This window comes from Octopus sinensis, linkage group LG15 (assembly GCF_006345805.1).
Source record: "Octopus sinensis linkage group LG15, ASM634580v1, whole genome shotgun sequence".
In the NCBI taxonomy this organism is placed as follows: Eukaryota; Metazoa; Mollusca; class Cephalopoda; order Octopoda; family Octopodidae; genus Octopus; species Octopus sinensis.
Window position 1 is genome coordinate 7,443,071 of NC_043011.1, and position 22,229 is coordinate 7,465,299.

At 42.3% G+C, this 22,229-nt stretch overlaps 1 protein-coding gene across 1 annotated transcript in view; it reads right to left on the reverse strand.

Annotated features, from left to right (window-relative positions):
• Positions 1-1,605: 1,605 nt before the first annotated feature.
• The window catches only part of LOC115219789, a 32,579-nt gene continuing 11,955 nt past the window's right edge, over positions 1,606-22,229 (reverse strand). The window contains exons 3-8 of the mRNA XM_029790050.2: positions 16,799-16,949; positions 15,631-15,721; positions 12,727-12,900; positions 10,550-10,659; positions 3,462-3,772; positions 1,606-1,975 (exon numbers count right to left, since the gene is read on the reverse strand). Of these exons, the coding sequence (XP_029645910.1) occupies positions 1,691-1,975; positions 3,462-3,772; positions 10,550-10,659; positions 12,727-12,900; positions 15,631-15,721; positions 16,799-16,949 (1,122 nt within the window). The 3' untranslated portion in view covers positions 1,606-1,690. The remainder of the gene's footprint in view (positions 1,976-3,461; positions 3,773-10,549; positions 10,660-12,726; positions 12,901-15,630; positions 15,722-16,798; positions 16,950-22,229) is intronic.

The following is a 22,229-nucleotide window of genomic DNA, read 5'->3' on the forward strand; positions in this document are numbered from 1 at the left end:
CCAAGCAACACCGGGTGATACTGCTAGTATATATATACATATATATATACACATATACACACACATATATATTTACATCTATATATATATATATATATACACACACATATGTGTGTGTGCTCTTGTTTCTGTTTGTTCTCCACCTCCACAGCTTAATAATTGGTGTTGGTGTGTTTACATCTTCCTAAGTAATTTGGCAAAAGAGACTGGTGGAATTAGTAGAAGGCTTAAAAAAAAATAAATGCTAGGAACGATCAGTTTAACTAAAATTCCTCAAGAGATTGCCTTAGCATAGTCGCTGTCTAATGACTGAAACAAGTAAAAGATAAAGAGAGAGAGTGTGTGTGTGTGTTAGTCTGCATACATCTCTTGACATCCTGTGATGGTTGTAAACGAGCATCACTGTCATACAGGTGTGGTCGTTCATTTCCAGTGTTCTGTAAAGAACATGTGTAATCACCTTCGTTGGAAACAGGCAAGGGTTGGCAACAGGAAGGGCGTTCCACCTGTAGAAAATCTGATTCAATGAATTCCACTTGACACCATGCAGGCCTGGACAAATGGACATTAAAATGATAAAATATATGCCTCACAGAGAGGATGCCAGGAGACGGAGACTTCTGGCAGTTTGCTGTGCTTGAGAAGACATGTCAAGCTAAGTAAATATGTGGTTGTCGTAGCAGACAGGCTTGTCCCTGCGTCCCTCTCCAGCCAAGTATTTCTAATCTTGTGGGTGCTGGGGGCCTTGTAAAAAAGCATCCATGCTGTTGCTGCGTATAAGCACCTAGGACACTCTGTAAAGTGGTTGGCATTAAGGAGGGCATCCTGATGTAGAAAACCAGGCCAGAACAGCCCTTCAGCTCCTGTCAAACCGTCCAACCCATGCCAGCATGGAAAGTGGATGTTAACATGACTATGCTGATGAAACTTACACCATGGGCTTCCATGTGGTTTCTGCCTTCTAAATCCATTCCAAAGGCATCGGCTGGTAAGGAGGCCATAGGAGAGTTCCCTCCACAACCCACCATGCAGTAGAACGGAAACTAAAACCTCGCGGTTGCTGAATAATCTTGCTAACCACATAACCCGATATGCATGAAAGAAGGTAAAACGAATACGAGTTAAGGGAGATAACTGTGAGAGACATGAATACGAACCAGAAATAAAGGCATTAAATATCGTACAAGACATTCGCCCAAAGAGCCCTGTAATGGGACTGAACCTGAAACCACATGGTTAGAAAGCGAACTATATTTACTCGTTTCAGTCATTTGACTGTGGCCATGTTGGAGCACCGCCTTTAGTCGAGCAAATCGACCCCAGGCGTGTTTACGTCCCTGTCACTTAGCGGTTCGGCAAAAGAGTCCGTTAAAATAAGTACTAGGCTTACAAAGTGTAAGCACACATCCAACAGTATTCTTTCAGATTTTTCTGTTCACCAAATCCATTCACTTAGGCTTTTTAATTGGCCAGGAGCCATATTAGAGGCCACTTGTCCAAAGTTCCCTGCATTTAGGCTAAAACCCTGTGGCCGGGAAGCTGACAGCTTACCCCACAGGACCTTCTGATGAAGGTCTTAGAATTACGTTTATTAGGACAGCTGATAAAACAAAGAATTTATTAAAGAGTAAAAAATATTTTACATTCGTTTTACTTGTTTTTTATATTTTCCTTTTTTTTTTTTCTTGTCTCAAAGTGGGAATTCTTTCTTTGTTCTGGTCCTGCGGCACTTACTTTCATAGTTCATATTCAGTTTTGGAGCCTCTGGAATAAAATCCACATCTGCTAAATTTGACAGAAAGCTTTTGGATCCTTTGCGTATTGAGCCTGGTTCCATACTTATGAAGGTTGTATGAAGCAAAGGAGGGGTCGGTAACTTGAATTCTTCCACATTCTCCAATTTCGGTGTTTCTGGGTTTCGAAGCTCAACAGATTTATCATGCTGGCCGGGTTTTGAAGTATGTGACCTCAGAGTCTGAAATGTAAATTAATAGAGAACATAAAATACATAGTGCAGGAGTGGCTGTGTGGTAAGTAGCTTGCTAACCAACCAAATGGTTCCGGGTTCAGTCCCACTGCGTGGCATCTTGGGCAAGTGTCTTCTGCTATAGCCCCGGGCCGACCAATGCCTTGTGAGTGGCTTTGGTAGACGGAAACTGAAAGAAGCCTGTCGTATATATGTATATATATATATATATGTGTGTGTGTATGTATGTTTGTGTGTCTGTGTTTGTCCCCCTAGCATTGCTTGACAACCGATGCTGGTGTGTTTACGTCCCCGCCACTTAGCAGTTCGACAAAAGAGACCGATAGAATAAGTACTGGGCTTACAAAGAATAAGTGCCGCGGTCAATTTGCTCGACTAAAGGCGGTGCTCCAGCATGGCCGCAGTCGAATGACTGAAACAAGTAAAAGAGTATAAGAGACCATCATCATCATTTAATGTCCTCCTTCCACGGATTGGACGGTTTGACAAGGAACCAGCCAGGTAGAAAACTACACCAGACTTCTGTGTGTTTTGGCATGGTTTTTACAGCTGGATACCTTTCCTAACATGAACCACCCTCTAGAGTAGACTGAGTGCTTTTTACATGGCACCAGCACAGGTGAGGTCAGTTTTGGTATGGTTCTTACAGCTGGATGCCCTTCCAAATGCCAGCCACTTTAGAGTGTGGACAGGATGGCTTTTACATGGCACCAGCACTGGTGGGGTCACCAAATAACTTGCAAGACATAAATACATACATATATGTGTGTGTGTGTGTGTATATATACACATATATAAAGGCGGTGAGCTGGCAGAATCGTTAGCACGCCGGGTGAAATGCTTAGCGGTATTTCGTCTGTCGTTACGTTCCGAGTTCAAATTCTGCCAAGGTCGACTTTGCCTTTCATCCTTTCGGGGTCGATAAATAAAGTACCAGTTTCGCACTGGGGGCGATGTAGTCGACTTAATCCCTTTGCCTGTCCTTATTTGTCCCCTCTATGTTAAGCCCCTTGTGGGCAGTAAAGAAATACATATATGTGTGTGTGTGAGTGTGTATACATATATTTGAAGGTGCCTGGCCCAGTGGCTAGGGTGTTGTACTCATGATTAGATTGTAGGTTCGATTCCTGCATTGGGCAGCACATTGTGTTCTTGAGCAAAACACTTTATGTCACATTAACCCTTTTGTTACCATATTTCTTTTGAGATGTTCTGTGTTTCTTTCAATTAATTTTAAATACAACAAAGAATTTAGCAAAATAACTTCATTATCATTCAGCTAGTGTTAGGAACATAAATTGTGACTAAGGTTTGGTGGAAGATTTTAATTGAGAACTTATGTAAACAAAGCATTTGTACTACAGAGCCAGAGGCAGTTTCAGCCGGGTTGGTCTCTAAAGGGTTAAAAAAACCCCAAAAAGCATGAAGGAGGGGGAGCTCTCTGAGCAAGGACAATGAGGTGAGAGCATCTTACCCGTGTTAAGCTGGGAGGCATTGGTAATTCACCGACAGCAGAGTCTTTTGAGTAATTCACCAAAGTTTTCCTGTTTCCTAGTTGTGGTGTTGAAGGCATAAAGAACATATCAGAGTCCAGCGACTGCTGTAGGTTACTGTTATTAAGCTGTGGTGGTTCCAAACTCTGTTCCTTACTGGATGTTTCCTCGTTTATTGGCATCTCCAGCTTCTTACGAATGCTGTGGCTTGGCTTCTCTTCCAAACGGGCTTTCTTTTGGCTTGAATAACTCATCACATCAAAGTAATTTGGAGTCTTATACAGCTTGGTACCTTCAACAGAAACAAATAATCACTATTTTTCAGATTTACCTTAAATTAGTCAAATCTAATACTTATTTATCCAAATTGTTTTGAATTAATTGTGTTACTTGGACATTTTGATGACATGATTGTTTATTTTTAGAATGACATTGTAGCGGGTTGGCATAAAAGGCAGAAACGTTAACACGGTGGGCGAAATGCGTAGCCATATTTTGTCTGCCGTTATGTTCTGGGTTCAAATTCTGCCGATGTTGACTTTGCCTTTTTCCTTTGGGGTGGGGGTGGGGTGGGGTCGATAAATTAAGTACCAGTTACACACTGGGGTCGATATAATCGACTTAATCCATTTGTCTGTCCATATTTATCCTCTCTCTGTTTAGCCCCTTGCGGGTAGTAAAGAAATAGGTATAAGAGGCCAGATGTAGCCAAATTAAACTTAATACAAGCAGAATATTTTGGTTGGATATGGCTAGTTTAAATGCTAAAGAGCTAAAACATAGCCACAGCATGGATGACTATCAAAGATGGGCAGCATTTGGAAATGAAAAGAGAGAGCTTAAAATTAGTTTCCTTTGAGCAAGAGCAGAACCTGTGTGCCTCCACAGCTGCACTACATGGATTCTAACAAAGGTGCTGGAAAGAAGAGTGGATGGAACATACACAAGACTTCTGAGAGCAGGTCTTAGGGTCAAATGGCAGTTCTTTATGGTTTTGTTCCAAGAGATACCTCACCACTGTAAATAAAAGAAGACAAATTCTGTGGACACTGCTTTTTGTAGCAAGGATGAAATACTGATGTAGGAACCAACACACAGAAAGTGACCTACAGGCTTGTCCTTGTAGGACATTTGTTGACCAACAACGCAGGAGAGGGAGTTCTGGAGAAAAGAGGTTGATGATGTCTGTCTGCAGATGACAGGGAAAGGTAATTAAATCTTGTGAAAGGTAGAAGGTAATTTCTACTCTTCTCCTCTTCTCCTCTGGAAGCCATCTACTCGCGATACCAGAGGGCACACACTCTCCTACCCTGATGTAATCTCCAGGGATACAGGCATCCAGCAACGTGAACTCCGACCACAGTCGAGACAATGATGATGATGATGTTAACATTGACAATGCTGATGTTGGTGCGAATAAGTAAAGCCCATCCTGCTGTCCCTTCCATCAAGACCCTCCTGCCGGCCCCTTCGTCTGTTCTGCCTTTCTTCAACTATCCCCTCACTCCCTCCCTTTCATCTAAAACAACTATCTGTCCCCTTCGTATTTTTCTTTTGTCTGCTCTTCTTCTTGTCCCCTTCCTGCCGCAACCCCTTACTGTCTTCTTTACGTAACCTCTCCATCTGTCTCCTTCAGTTATTTTCTTTTGTCTGGCTGGACACGGGGGGGTTTACTGACTGGACACGGGGCTTACTGGCTTTATTATAAGAGGCAGGGTGGGGTGGGGGAGGTGCTGAGAAGAGGAGATGATAAAACAAAACAGGCAGGAAGAAGATAACAAGGGGACAGAAAAAGAAAGTGACTGAAGGAGTCAGTTGGAAGGGACAAGAGAAGGGGGGATAAAGGAGACAGGTGGATGTTGCATCAGGAAGGGGACAGCGTTTGTGTGTTGAGAATGCAACTGTGTTCTGTCTTTGAATGCAGTTAATTTCTCTTCAGGTGGTGAAGCAGCTCTGAAGGTGTTTTAGCCCCCTTTCACCATCACACCAGAGCTGCCGGGGGGTCACCCACTGATGTAGGTGAGAAAACTGCCTGGAAACATCAGGAGTTTTGTTGAGTCAGATGTGTGGTGACTCTGGGCCAGATGTTTCTATCCTCCTCAAGGCTTCATCTTGCTGTACCGCCTGTCCTCTGTCTCGAACCGGACATAATGGTTTGTTTCTTCAGCAGCTTATACTCTTTAGTCTTTTACATGTTTCAGTCATTTGACTGTGGCCATGCTGGAGCAAAGCCTTTAGTTGAGCAAATCGACCCCGGGACTTATTCTTTGTAAGCCCAGTACTTATTCTATCGGTCTCTTTTGCCAAACCGCTAAGCGACGGGGACGTAAACACACCAGCATTGGTTGTCAAGCAATGCTAGGGGGACAAACACATACACACAAACACATACACACACAAACACATATATATATACATATATACGACAGGCTTCTTATGACAAGTTTTTGGCAACATGTTTTCTCTCCTTTGCAGCATTGAGTGACCCTTAGTTCCAGCAAATCCTCTAACACCTGTCTCTACAAGAAAGACCGGGATGATGGTAAAAGGGGACAATAAAGGAAACAGGTAGGTGTGGGAGATGGAGGAGAGAGACAGAGGGGACAATTATAATTATGCTGTTGTTTAGCTCTCATTCAAGAAATTGTCAATCAAAAGGGTTCCATCTGTGACCATCATGCCTTTTATTCAGAGATGGTTCATTTTGGACTGCATCACCAATGTCTCCTTCATTTAAGCCAGTAGGATGTGATTTGAAATTTGGCTGTTATTTTTAGCAGTCACAAAGACTCACAACAGTTCCTTTATATATATACTAGCAGTATCGCCCGGCGTTGCTCGGGTTTGTAAGGGAAATAACTATATAAGCATTTTTAGAGAGTTATAGCCAAAAAATAGCAAAAAAGTGCATTAAAAATAGAAAAAATGCATTAAAAATGGAAAAAAAATGATGGTAAACTTTTTTAAAAATCGTTGACTCATCGTAGACATTTTTAGAGAGTTACTTCCCTTATATAATAGTGAAAAAATGCATTAAAATGGAAAAAAATGATGGTAAATTATTTTTAAAATCGTAGACTCATCGTAGACACGCGCTAATACCCAGAAGGGCTCGATATGAATCACGACTATAAGATACCCGGTTTTGGTTAAACTGCACCGCAAAATGTGGGAGTAGTTAGGAATCTAAATCGTAGGAGACAGACAGCACACAACCTCTCTTTTATATATACAGATATAAAAATGTGTGTGTGTTTAGTCATATATATACTCTGCAAGTATGCGATGCTACTCATCCTCCTTATCATTCATTATTCACATGTCATGCTTATATGGATTGGTTATGTCTCTGTCTGACTGTCTGACTGTCTATGAAGCCACAACAGTCAGTCACCATAGCAACAACCCAGTAAGCGAGGCATGTCTAATAAGAACTGGAGCGAATAATCTGCGGTTGGACTGAACGATATTCCTGATGACATCAAGACTTATGGAGATGAGGGAGGGAGAGAGAGAGGGGGGAGGGAGGGAGGGAGAGAGAGAGAGAGAGAGAGAGAGAGAGAGAGAGAGAGAGAGAGAGAGAGAGAGAGTCTCTGAAATCATGTGTGTTTCAAAGTGTGTAAATGAGAAAGGCAGATTAGCTACTACTACTACATCATCACCACCACCACCACCACCATCATCATCATCATCGTTTAACGTCTGCTTTCCATGCTGGCATGGGTTGGACGGTTTGACTGAGGACTGGTGAGCCAGAAGGCAGTACTAGTCTCCAATCTGATCTGGCAGAGTTTCTACACTGGATGCCCTTCCTAACGCCAACCACTCTGAGAGTGTAGTGGGTGCTTTTACGTGCCACCGGCACGAGGGCCAGTCATGCAGTTCTGGCAATGACCACACTCAAAAGGTGTTTTTCACATGCTACCTTCGTGGGAGCCAGTCCGGTGGCACTAGGAACAACCACGCTCGAATGTTGTTTTTCACGTGCCACTGGCATATGTACCGGTAAAGCGACGCTGGCAACAATCATGCTCGAATGGTGCATTTTATGTGCCACCGGCATGGAAGCCAGTCCGTGGCCCTGGTAATGATCATGCTCGGATGTGCTTTTAATGTTCCACTAGCACGAGGGACAATCAGATGGTCATTGGCCACGTCAGTGATTTTGATTCAATTTCACTTGCCTCAATAGGTCTTCGCAAGCAAAGTTAATTGTCCAATGAATGAGGGATACTCATAAGTGGGCTGGTTAGATAAGTAAACACATACACTTATCTATACGTATCATCATCACATATATATCTAACTATACATGCACACACACACACACACACATACACACACAAACATATAAATTCACACACATACATACATACGCATATATGTAGAGACAGAAATATGTAGACAGAAGTGGTGAGCTGGAAGAAACGTTAGGATGCCGGGCGAAATGCTTAGTGGTATTTCGTCTGCTGTTACGTTCTGAGTTCAAATTATGCCAAGATCAACTTTGCCTTTCATCCTTTCGGGGTCGATAAATTAAGTACCAATTACGCACTGGGGTCGATGTAATCAACTTAATCCTTTTGTCTGTCATCGTTTGTCCCCTTTATGTTTAGCCCCTTGTGGGCAATAAAGAAATAAGATAAATATGTAGACAGAGAGTGAACAAGAGAAACACAGATTTTAAAGATATAATGATATCGATGATGATGATGGTGATAACTGATGATGATGATGATGACAATGATGACAAATTAATTCAATAGTTTTATATTCTGCCTAACATGGTCATTGCAGTGAGGCGTCGTGGTGGCATGGATAAGCTATGAAGCTCCTGAGCAAAGAGTTACAAGCTCATCCACGGCAAGTGAGACGAAGCACTTCACTTCCACCCCAAATCTCATTTGATTTTTGTCTACCCCTACAAACTGTACCCCTTGCTCCATCACCATTAATCATTTAACAGCTCATAGATAAATGTTACAGTGATGTGGGGACAAGCATCACTGGTCCATTGTGACATTCATCCTTCATGCTTCTGAGATCAACCAGGTGAGCAGTTTTACCCCTTGTCGGTCCTGAGGTGACTTCTTTAGCCAATATTGGCATAAAATCCACAGCTATAGTGGGGTCATATACTAGCAGTATCAGGACCCGGTGCACCCTTGCAATCCATGCAGCTGCAACCTGTCCCTCTTTAAGATTCTCTGACCATTTCTGATTCTGAGTATTGACTAGCAAAATGCACAACACTAACGTCCACAGTGACCAATGTTGACCAAGTTGTTTGTTCCTAAGGGGACTCTTCTAAGTGACCCTTCTTCAAGCTCATCGTGAGAATGTTCTTATGGCTCCTCTCCAGTCCACCACATGACCAACAGCCAACTGTTAGTTTACCAAAAATCTGTTTAGGGAGGCTGCAGTCAGACATCTGCATGCTATGTGCTCAACTCTACTGCAGTGGGCATTTAATCAGGAAGGCACTAAACCATCTCCCTCCTCCAGTGTTTTAAATCCAGGTTCTGTCTCCGTTAACAAGGGTGGCCGGATCTACCTCAATGCCAATAGCAACTGAGGTAGGCAGGTGCAGCCCACCCCAACCTTTGGGATAGCTGGTGCCCATTCTCCCTTGCTATCATGAGGCTTTTTTGGAGCTGGATTTTCTACAGGGAGCAGGCCCTTGCTTACACCCAACCTCAGTTTCTAGACAAGAGTGGTTCTGAAACCAAGGCCTCTACCATGATTTTTAAGAAATGTGGTGGAAAACTAGCTCAAGAAAGCAGGGATGCTACTCCCAGAGACCCCTTTCAGAGCCCCCTACCCCTACTCAACAGCTAATTATTTGGTTAATTAGTGGTGATGAAAGTGTAGTTAGTGTCCTTCCCCCCACCCACATGATCATGACAGAGAAAGTTGAGCAGAGAGTCTGCATCGAATTTTGCCAAAAGCTTGGTGATACCTGCTCAGAGGCCTATGCAAAGTTTTCAAAAAGTTTTCATTGTTTTCAACGCAGTTAAGGAAATCTTGTGCACCTGAAACCCGAATGTCTTTTTGGTCAGCTGAAAGCAGTTTTGGCACAAACTTGGCAGACACACATCTCATACCCAAATCTTCAGTGATAATGGACTGAACTGAACCATAACTAATCTGCACATCCTCTGGTAACTCACGGATGGTGATTCGACGATTTCCCCTCACAACTGTACACACATCTGTGATGTTTTTCTCAGTTCTGCTGGTTGCAGATCTTTCAGAACGTTCATCAATATCGACATTTTTTCGGTCATCTTGGAAATGTTTGAACCACTCATGCATTTTTGTGCGGCTCATACACTCCTCTCCATACACTTTCTGCAACTTTGCGTAAGTCCCTGAGCAAGTATTGCCATGACAACTTTCTCTGTTATGGTCAATGTGATGATCACACGCTACACACCTTCCTTCCAAGCACTGCTGTAAACAGGGGAAGTAAGCTGGAACGTTAAAACTTAGTGCACATGCACAGCAGAGTTCAATAATTTAATAGTCTTATGCACACATATCTGCACAGGAGAATTAAAAATTACGGCCGATTTTAGCAGTTTTGTAACTTCTTGCGGAACCCCTGGACTGTACTTGCAGAACCCTAAGGTTCCCCGGAACCCTGGTTGAAAACCACTGCTCTGGATACTTATTGATCAGACCTCGTATGTGTGTGTGGGGGGGCCTAGGTTATCTTTAGGGTGATAGATAAAGGGAGATTACCTTTAGTGGTCTTTGCCCCAATGCCTACATAGACCAGGCAAACAGAGGTAACAGAGAGGTGACGTCTGTGTTAGGGTAACCACAAGGTGGCAGCGGTGCACAGCAATAGGGGTTAATTCTAGTGGTTTTTGTGTTAGCAGAAGTAGTAATGATAGCAGTGGTTGTGTTGGTAGTGGTGGTGATGGTAGTAGTAGTAGTAGTAGTGGTGTTGGTGGTGGTGGTGATTGTAAAAGTGGTAGTGTTGGTAATGATGGTAGTAGTAGTGGTAATAGTGGTGACGGAGGCAGAAGATTTCGGTAAGAAAACAAAACCAAACAATATTTACCACGGCGAAGTACGCTGCTTGTGTCTGGTGTGAAAAGAGGTGGAATTTTACCCAGGACACTTGGAGACATGAATAAACCATTATGTTGGAAATTGGCTGGCGTAGAAACACTGAAAAGAAAACCAGAATGAAACCATTTTTGACAAGACATTTTCTTTATTTTCAGACAATAAGAACTGAATTCTTGGATTATTAAAAGGGAATTGGTTTTGGGAACAGCAGAATAATACTGTTGTTCAGCCTGGAACCATTCTAAAAGACACTTGCCTAAGGTGCTGTGCAATGGGACTGAACCCAAGAATACAGGATTAAGAAGCGGGCTTCTTAACCGCTCAGTCACACCTGCATCTACACACACCGTAACAAAAACTGGAAAGTTTGGGATATTTTTAGTTTCATTACAGTGAAGGAAATACATTACGAATATAAATATTAATAACAATATAAGTATGAATTCATAATAGGTATGAACAAGTAGAAAACCTGTATAGGATCATATTTCTATACAAGTTATGCCTTGATAGACGTGTTAATTTGGTCCTGGAAGCTGCTCCTAAAGCACAGCAATAATTTCCCATAATAGCAATGTTATAAACTGTAATTCATCATCATCATCGTTTAACGTCCGTTTTCCATGCCAGCATGGGTTGGACGGTTCGACACGGGTCTGGGAAGCCAGGAGGCTGCACCAGGCTCGACACTGATCTGGCAGTATTTCTACAGCTGGATGCCCTTCCTAACGCCAACCACTTTGATTTTTTGATGCTGACGTACATGACTCAATAGGTCTCCTCAAGCACAGCAGGTCGCCCTACGATCCAAGGCACTTTGGAAGAGCTGGGGCTTCCATGTGAAGCTGGTGCAGGAAACAGCCATGAACTCACATTATTTGTCGGGTCTTCGCAGTCACAGCATATCTTCAGAGGTCTCGGTCTTCCGTCATTGCCTCTGAGAGACCCAACGTTTGAAGGTCATGCTTGACCACCTCATCCCATGTCTTTTTGGGGTCTACCTCTACCCTGGATTCCTTCAACTGTTTGTGAGTGGCCATTTCTAAAAAAATATTATACCTATAAAATTTATAATACTTGTAAATAAATGGCAATAAAACAACAGTAGAATGTAAACTATATTTTATGTAAAGTAAAAAGAATGTCAGGATCTTTTATAATAAAAAATATTATTATTATAATCGTTTTCTGAATCACTTTCACTCACACTGGACATATGCAGACCATCACTTGTAGACGCGATCGCCGATTCACAAGCACTCATAGACTGACTTGTAGGTTTCTTTTTAAACAACAAGACTAGATTTGATTACTTAGAAGAAGCTATGTTTGCTCTCTATAAATTTCTCGGTAACACGCAGCATTTATTACGGTAGTAGAAACCTTTGCATTCTGGTCAAGATATGGGTCTTGTGCTTCATCATCATCATCATCATCATCGTTTAACGTCTGCTTTCCATGCTAGCATAGGTTGGGTGATTTTGACTGAGGGCTGGCGAACCAGATGGCTACACCAGGCCCCAATCTTGATCTGGCAGAGTTTCTACAGCTGGATGCCCTTCCTAATGCCAACCACTCCGAGAGTGTTGTGGCTGCTTTTTACATGCCACTGGCATGGGGGCCAGTCAGGCGGTACTGGCAATGACCTCGCTCAAATCTTTTTACACATGCCACCGGTACAGGTGCCAGTAAGGCGACGTTTGTAATAATCATGCTCGAATAGTGCCCTTTACGTGCCACCGGCACGGAAGCCAGTTGGCTGCTCTGAATAAAACTCAAACTTGCGTCCTCATAACGTGAGGTATTACTGGTATATATATATATATATAGATATATATAGAGACATATATTTCCTCAAACCTTAGGATTAATATTCATTCATATCTCTCTCTCGTGTGTGTGTGTGTATGTGTATATATCTATACACACATTGCTTGACAACCAATGCTGGTGTGCTTATGTGCCCGTAACTTAGCAGTTTGGCAAAAGAGACTGATAGAATAAGCACTAGGCTTACAAAGAATAAGTCCTGGGGATCAGTTTGTTCAACGAAAGGTGGAGCTCCAGCATGGCCACAGTGAAATGACCGAAAAAAATAAAAGAATAAACAAAAAAACAATAGTAAAAGTCACAATAAAACAAGAAAAGGAACTTCATCTCTCTTACTAGTTGCTGCTGCTGTTGTAATTCGAGTAAGACTCGTGACTTTTACAAGCGTTGTTGGGCCTCTGCAACTGAGCAATTGTGTAATGGCTGACCCCGAAATCTTTCAACTGCGGCGTCTGGGGAGAGCCTTTCTCGTCTGGCACCTTGTTATTGGATGCATTCTCAGGGGTAGATCTAGCAACAGGGTTAAGGAATTTAAAAAAAAAAAAAAAGGTGGTGCTCCAGCATGGCCGCAGTCAAATGACTGAAACAAGTAAAAGAGTAACTGATTTTAATTAAAGGGTGCAGGGAGAGTAATCTGGGGGGGGGGGGCAATGTGATGTGGATGGGACTGCGGGCTAGTTACATAGCATTGGCACCAGTACTAGATTGGTCCTTTATTTGACTAACCCAGAAAGGATGAAAGGCAAGGATATAAACCAGGGCCGTGGAGTCGAAACAAACAAACGTTGACTCCGACTCCTCTGACTCTTTATGTCATTAAGATCCCTGCCTGGAATCAACTCCACTAAGAGCGTGGGCTACTAACCCCCAAGATTCAGAGTTTGATTCCAGGCAGGTACCTGAATAATGATGATGATGATGATGGTGGTGGTGGTGGTGGTGATGATAATGATAAGTCATAATAATAATAATAATAATAGTAATAATAATAATAATAATAATAATAATAGTAATAATAATAATAATAATAATAATAATAATTATTATTATTATTATTTCAAGGGGCTAAAAACAGAGGGGACAAACAAGGACAGACAAAGGGATTAAGTCGATTACATCAACCCCAGTGCATAACTGGTACTTAATTTATTGACCCCTAAAGGATGAAAGGGAAAGTCGACCTACGTGGAATTTGAACTCAGAACGTAATGGCAGACGAAATATGGCTACGCATTTCGCCCGGCGTGCTAACAATTCTGCTTAATAATAATAATAATAATAATAATAATAATAACGATAATAGAAGGCGAAAGGGTAGATAGATACAAGCCTCTTAATAGAAGACCCTAGAAGGCTCTGGCTATGGAAAAAGAAGAAGGCAAAGATAGTGGCAATTATTATGAGGTCCTTGGGAACAGTATCAGTGGTCATCAAGAGGAATAATATAGAGTAAATCGGAACAGAGTGCTCAGTAGAACTGTTACGAAAGGTCTGCCTCCTTGGCACGGCCAGAACAATCAGGAAAGTATTGGATAGCTGAAAAGAATGGATAGCATGGTACCATAGGCTGCAGGTAGGAAAACCTGCAACACACGCAAGACTAAGTAGTTCCAACAAAACCTGTGACAAAGACATCATCATATAATAATAATAAAAATAATAATAATAAATAAAATAAAATAATAATAATAATAATATAGGCACAGGAGTGGCTGTGTGGTAAGTAGCTTGCTTACCAACCACATGGTTCCGGGTTCAGTCCCACTGTGTGGCACCTTGGGCAAGTGTCTTCTACTATAGCCCCGGGTCGACCAAAGCCTTGTGAGTGGATTCGTTAGATGGAAACTGAAAAGAAGCCCGTCGTATATATGTATATATATATATATATATATATATATATATATAATATATATATATATATATATGTATGTGTGTGTCTGTTTTGTCCCCCTAGCATTGCTTGACAACCGATGCTGGTGTGTTTATGTCCCCGTTACTTAGTGGTTCGGCAAAAGAGACCGATAGAATAAGTACTGGGCTTACAAAGAATAAGTCTCGGTGTCGAGTTGCTCGATTAAAGGCAGTGCTCCAGCATAGCCGCAGTCAAATGACTGAAACAAGTAAAAAAGAGTAAGAGTAATAATGATGTGTTTAAATTTTGGCACAGGGCCAGCAGTTTTTGAGGGGAAGAAGTTGATTATATTAATCCCAGTATTTCACTGGTATTTGTTTTGATTGATCGTGAAAGAACGAAAAGCAATGTCAACCTCAGCGGAACTTGAATTTTGATTGTAAAGATGGGCAAAATGGTACTAAGCCTTTTACCTGGTGTAAAAATAAGGAGCACTCAGAGAGCGCAAACCTCTGCCAAGGCAACATCAATGTCCTCTCACCAATTAGCCAGAGATGATTTTTAAAATGAGAACATCTGAAATAAACTCGACTGTCTCTCACAAACGAGAATACTAAAAATCAACCTGACCGCTCTCAAGAATTAAGTAAAAAAAAAACGGGAAAATAATCCAGAATCCTTGTCCGGTACCGGATCAATTCCAATGGTAGTCATGGAATGTGAAGGTGGCTGCAGAAAATTTAGTAACAGTAATAAATATTTTATCCTTATCTAATACAAGCCAAAGTTAGCAAATTCACCATTCAAAATAGTTAAAGGGAGATAATTGAGAAAGACTTGAAAGTTAATGTAAGATCGTAATTATGTAAAATAAAGTAAATATAACAAACAATCCAGAATCCTTGTCCGGTACCGGATCGATCCCAAAATCTAATCAGTTCGTGCTAGACACGAGGTCAAACATTCCTGAAAGTTTCATCTGAATCCAGCCAACGGTTCTTGAGATATCATGTCCATGGATAAACTAACACAACTGAGAAATAACACCTCTGCCTTAGCAAAGGAGGAGGAGGAGGAATAATAATAATAATAAATAACAACAACAACAACAATAACAATAATAATAATAATAATAATAATAATAATAATAATAATAAGGGCACCAAGTCAGTGTGTAACGGATAGTTTTGTAGACAATAATCCAAGATTCCTAAACTATTTTGTGCTGTTTGGATGTTTTGAGATATTCATCAGAATATTTCCCACAGATTCAAAATAAATCAAAATTATTTAAATAAATGAATCTACAGAAAAGAAATCTATTTAAAGAAAAAGGGAGAAAAAGAGAATGAAAAAAAAAAAAGGGAAAAAGTAAAGAGAAAGGATACGCTTCCTTTTCTTCGACTGGATTGTCAACATCATCATCATCATCATCATCTTGTTCATCTTTTACTTTTGAAGGAGTTGGTTGTTGCTTCCCTGGAAGAAATATACAAAATGCAGGAGAGAAATTTCGGTCCGTGTGTCCACCATTCATCTCTTTCTTTCTTTTCCTGTTCTGTAAATGTTTCTCCACAATGAAAAAGCTATCCAATCTTATAACGCAAACTTAATAAACCGACTCCCATCCATAACGACCACCCCAGCTGAAGCCAACTTAGAAAGCGAATGCAGGATGACGAGATGACGATGACACACAGAAGCACACAGGAATGCACACACCAGTGTATATACACACCAGTGTATATACACACCAGTGTATATACACACCAGTGTTTATACACATCACTGTATATACACACCAGTGTTTATACACATCACTGTATATACACACCAGTGTATATACACATCAGTGTATATACACATCAGTGTATATACACATCAGTGTTTATACACATCAGTGTATACACACCAGTGTTTATACACATCAGTGTATATACACACCAGTGTATATACACACCAGCGTGTATAGAGAAATGTAAATAAATGTGATGGCTGCAACTTGATTCTGAGCAATGCTATTGCTTGACTCTTCTCAACAAAATGAGCAAAATGGATGTGGTTTTCAGTTGTACTAGGGACCTACACCCTTTAGCACAGAGGGGCACCTCTTACAGTAGGCGTTCAAAGAGCTTACTATCCCCATGCCTTCATTCCAACCCGCATCTGTAGGAAATAAGTCTGGCTCAATGAAGACTCATCTGAACCACGCAAGCATGGAAAAATAGATGTCAGAATGATATATTGAGGGTGAGGCAGAAAAACATCCCATATTTTACATGGCCATTGGTGTGGCACTCATGAACTTAGGCAGATGATCATGGTGCTTTTATGTAGCTGACGCTTTACTGTTGTTTCTGCAGTTGCCATAATGGTCTGGACTGGTACACTCTGTGCTTTTGCGATTGAAATGTTGGACAAGGATGGTGAATCTGTGAGTTGTTTTTGCCTTAACCTGTATATATATGTGTGAGTGAGAGAGTGTGTGGGTGTTTATTAAGAGCGTATATATGGATGTAACACAAAGATGCAATTAAAAGAATAAAACCCACTCACGATATGGAATATAACCATGTTCTTCTAAGAAGGATTCCTGCTCCTTGATAATGGTCTTCTGTTGTTCCAGTATCATAGAAGTTAAGTCTGTGATGCTCCGAAACTGGACATAAGAATTCTGTAGATCTTGGTGTAAACTGTTGCATTCCAACTGAAGAATTATAGCAGCAGAACAAGACAGAAGAATATGGAATTAGTTAATTAGATTGTCTCTGGAGACGAAACAAATTTTAATAGTTTTGAGTGGTTGAGACGGTGGGGGGAGCGGGGGAGAGAAAGAGAAAAAAGATAATGTCAATGTTCTTACGGATGTTAGTGCCAGAATGCAAAAGAAGGAACCGATATTGAAAGGCATCCTGCCTGACATTCTAAGAACTCTGCCTCTCAACCACCTTGAACTGCTCCTTAATTTATCAATCCTGAAAGGACAAAAGGCAAAGCTGGCCTTGGTGAAATTTGAACCCAGAATGCAGAGTCTGTGCTGTAATGATGCTGTGAATTCTCTCTCTCTCTCTCTCTCTCTCTCTCACACACACTTACTCTTTTACTCTTTTACTTGTTTCAGTCATTTGACTGCGGCCATGCTGGAGCACTGCCTTTAATCGAGCAACTCAACCCCGGGACTTATTCTTTTGTAAGCCCAGTACTTATTCTATCGGTCACTTTTGCCGAACTGCTAAGTTAAGGGGATGTAAACACACCAGCATCAGTTGTCAAGCGATGTGGGGGGAGGGGGACAAACACAGACACACATAAACATACATATATACGACGGGCTTCTTTCAGTTTCCGTCAACCAAATCCATTCACAAGGCTTTGGTCGGCCCGAGGATATAGTAGAAGACACTTGCCCAAGGTGCCATGCAGTGGGACTGAACCTGGAACCATGTGGTTTGTAGGCAAGTTATTTACCTCACATCCACTACTACGCTTAATTTTTAAAAATCTTTATTACAGATGTGGAGATGCCAGGTATCGAACCTGGGGCCTTTCGCATACAAAGCGAAATATATATATATGCGTGTGTGTGTATATATATATATATATATATATATACACACACACACATTGTCTCCATGAGTGCCATTACTCAAAAGGTGCTTTTTATGTGCCAATTACATGGCACTGACAATGGCCACATCTATGGCTTCACTTGGTTTGACAGGACTTCTTGAGCACAGCATATCGCCAAAGGTTTCAGTCACTAGTCATTGCCTCTGTGAGGCTCAACATTTGAAGATCATGCTACACCACCTCAGCCCATGTCTTCCTGGGTCTCCAGGGAATATTGGGTCATCCCATAAATAATGTGGGATTTTTTAAAATTAAGATAAACAAAGTTCTTTTTCAATCTAAAATATACTCTCCTTCATTTTCTACAATGCTCTTTCATCTATCTGGTAGACTTGCAAGGTCCCTCTTCCAAAATTCACTTGTCCATGATGAAAAGTACTCTTCCAGTACTGTTCTGACCTCATCTGCAGAATTCATATTTTTCCCGTCCAAATGATTTTGAAGACTGCGGAATAAATGATAATCAGATGGGGCAATGTCCAGTGAAAATGCTGGGTGGGACATCATTTCCCATTCAAATTGCCCCAGCCTTTGGAATGTCATCCTCACTGTATGTGGCTGAGCATTACCCTGATGGAAGAACACCTTTTGTTTTGAGACCAAAGTTGGTCATTTTTGGATGGCACGAAGGTGTCGATGAATGGTTGAATGACCAAATCCAAGCTTCCCTGCTAGTTCCTCAACAGTTATGATGGGATTTTAATCCACCAGGGTTTCCAAGACATCCCCGTCGAGCTCCATAGATCTTCCAGGACGAGGCTCGTCTTCTAGGCTGTAGTTTTTGGCTTGGAATTTCAGGAACCACCACTGACACTGGCTTCCGCTTATTGTCCGATCCCCATATCCTGCATAAGTATTCCTTGCACTTTCCGTTGCATTGTTGCCTTTATTGAACTCATAAAGCAAAATATGATCTCTTATCACTTCCATTATAGCTTTGAAAAAATAACTGTTAAAATCAAACTGCTCTCTTCGAAATTTGCACTAAGAATGAGGAGACCTCCTTTGGTCATGAATGACCAAGGGATTTCACCTAGAAAGTTACCCTCCAAGGTACAAGTCCAGGCAAGGTTGTTTGTGGAAGGCCAGCAGTCACCCATGCATACCGGCCTCTCCTCTCCACACCACTGATGTTATCCAAGGGAAAGGCAAAGGGGCCGATACAGCTTGGCACCTGTGACGTCGCAACTCGCTTCTACAGCTGAGTGAACTGGACCAACGTGAAATAAAGTGTCTTGCTCAAGAACACAACACGCAGCCCAATCCGGGAATCGACCTCGCAACCTCATGATCGTAAGCCTGACGCCCTAACCACTGCTTTTATAGGAAACTGATGCAGGTAGTTTAGTTCATGTAAGTGAAAAAACTGCATTATTTATGGGATGACCCAATACAAAGACTTTGGTACACTATTATATATTTGAAAATATAAAAAAAAGAGAAACGGCTTTTCTGATAATTTTTCCACTTTAATAATTAGGTGTTAAATCGTGACTCAGACAGGAGTTTCTCACTTAAGAGTAATTTTCAAACTGATATTTTAGAGTTTGTTCTTCACTGTGTAACGAGGGAGTGCTTAATTAAAAACACACACACACACATATACACAGGCAGACACACAAGCACATATGCACAAGCAGAGAAACATAAACACACATATACATGTATTCATGCACATACATACATACATATATACACACACATACTAATGTGTGTATTAAAAGATGCATATATATATACATACATACACATGCATATATATACACACACACACACACACGTGTATATGTTTGTGTATATATACATATGTAAGTGCGGCGACTTGGCAGAACCGTTAGCACGACGGGCAAAATGCGTAGCCGTATTTCGTCTGCCGTTACGTTCTGAGTTCAAATTCCGCCGAGGTCGACTTTGCCTTTCATCCTTTCGGCGTCGATAAATTAAGTACCAGTTACGCACTGGGGTCGATATAATCAACTTAATCCCTTTGTCTGTCCTTGTTTGTCCCCTCTGTGTTTAGCCCCTTGTGGGTAGTAAAGAAACATATATATACATATATATATCATCATTGTCAGTCTGATTCGGCATGGTTTTCTATGGCTGGATGCCTATCCGAATGCCAACCACTCCTGAGAGTGTAATGGGTGCTTTTACATTCCACCGGCACGGGTGCCATTTGTGTAACACTGGAGTGTGTGTTTATGTGCCGCCAGTATCTGCCATGACTGCGATTTTGCTCGGTTTGATGGGTCTTCTCAAGAACAACATAATGTCAAAAGTCTTGGTCAGTGCCTCTGTGAAGCCCATTGCTTGAGAGGTACTCAGCCACTTTGCCTCCATAAGGCCCAACACACACACACATACTCTCTTTACTCTTTTACTTGTTTCAGTCATTTGACTGCGGCCATACTGGAGCACCACCTTTAGTCGAGCAAATCGACCCCGAGACTTATTCTTTGTAAGCCCAATACTTGTTCTATCGGTCTCTTTTGCCGAACCGCTAAGTGATGGGGACGTAAACACACCAGCATCGGTTGTCAAGCAATGCTAGGGGGACAAACACAGACACACAAACACACACACACATATATATGACAGGCTTCTTTCAGTTTCCATCTACCAAATCGACTCACAAGGCATTGGTCGGCCCGGGGCTATAGCAGAAGACACTTGCCCAAGATGCCATGCAGTGGGACTGAACCCGGAACCATGTGGTTGGTAAGCAAGCTACTTACCACACAGCTACTCCTGCGCCTATATCATCATCATCATCATCATCATCATCATTTAACGTCCGCTTTCCATGCTAGCATGGGTTGGACGGTTCAACTGGGGTCTGGGGAGCCCGAAAGCTGCACCAGTCCAGTCAGATCTGGCAGTGTTTCTACAGCTGGATGCCCTTCCTAACGCCAACCACTCCGAGAGTGTAGTGGGTGATTTTATGTGCCACCGACACAGGTGCCAGACGAGGCTGGCAAACGGCCACGATTGGATGGTGCTTGTTACGTGCCCACAGCACGGAGGCCAGTCGATTCGGTACTGGCTACGGCCACGTTCGGATGGTTTTCTTATGTGCCACGTGCCACCGGCACTGGTACCACAAAGATACAAATTCCATTGATGTTCATCTATTTTGATTTGTTTTGATTTTGATTTTCACTTGTCTCAACAGGTCTTCACAAGTGTCACAAGAAGGAAGGTATGCACAGGTGGGCTGACTACGTCCCAGGTAGGGGCCATGGGTTATGGCCTGACTAGTCTTGCCGGGTCTTCGGATGGTGTTTTTATGTGCCACCGACACAGGTGCTAGATGAGGCTGGCGAACGGCCACGATCGGATGGTGTTTGTCATGTGCCCACCGCACTGACTACGGCACTGATGGATTTCTTGTGTGCCACAGGCACTGGTACCACAAGATACAAATTCCATTGATGTTCATCTATTTTGATTCGATTTGATTTTCACTTGCCTCAACCGGTCTTCACAAGTGTCACAAGAAGGAAGGTATGCACAGGTGGACTGACTAGTCTTGCCGGGTCTTCGGAAGGTGTTTTTATGTGCCACCGACACAGGTGCCAGATGGGGCTGGCGAACGGCCATGATCGGATGGTGCTTGTTACGTGCCCACAGCACGGAGGCCGGTCGATGCGGAACTGGCTACGGCCACGTTCGGATGGTTTCCTTGGTGCCACCGGCACTGGTACCACAAAGTGTGTGCCACCGGCATTGGTACCACAAGATACAGATTCCATTGATGTCATCTATTTTGATTTGTTTGATTTTGATTTTCACTTGCCTCAACAGGTCTTCACAAGTGTCACAAGAAGGAAGGTATGCACAGGTGGACTGACTACGTCCCAGGTAGGGGCCATGGTTATGGCCTGACTAGTCTTGCCGGGTCTTCGGATGGTGTTTTTATGTGCCACCGACACAGGTGCTAGATGAGGCTGGCGAACGGCCACGATCGGATGGTGTTTGTCATGTGCCCACAGCACGGAGGCCAGTCGATGCGGTACTGGCTACGGCCACTTTCGGATGGTTTTCTCTTGTGTGCCACCGGCACTGGTACCACAAAGATACAAATTCCATTGATGTTCATCTATTTTGATTTGTTTGATTTTGATTTTGATTTTGATTTTCACTTGCCTCAACAGGCCTTCACAAGTATCACAAGGAGGAAGGTATGCACAGGTGGACTGACTACGTCCCAGGTAGGGGCCATGGTTTATGGCCTGACTAGTCTTGCCGGGTCTTCGGAAGGTGTTTTTATGTGCCACCGACACAGGTGCTAGATGAGGCTGGCGAACGGCCACGACCGGATGGTGTTTGTTATGTGCCCACAGCACGATGACCAGTG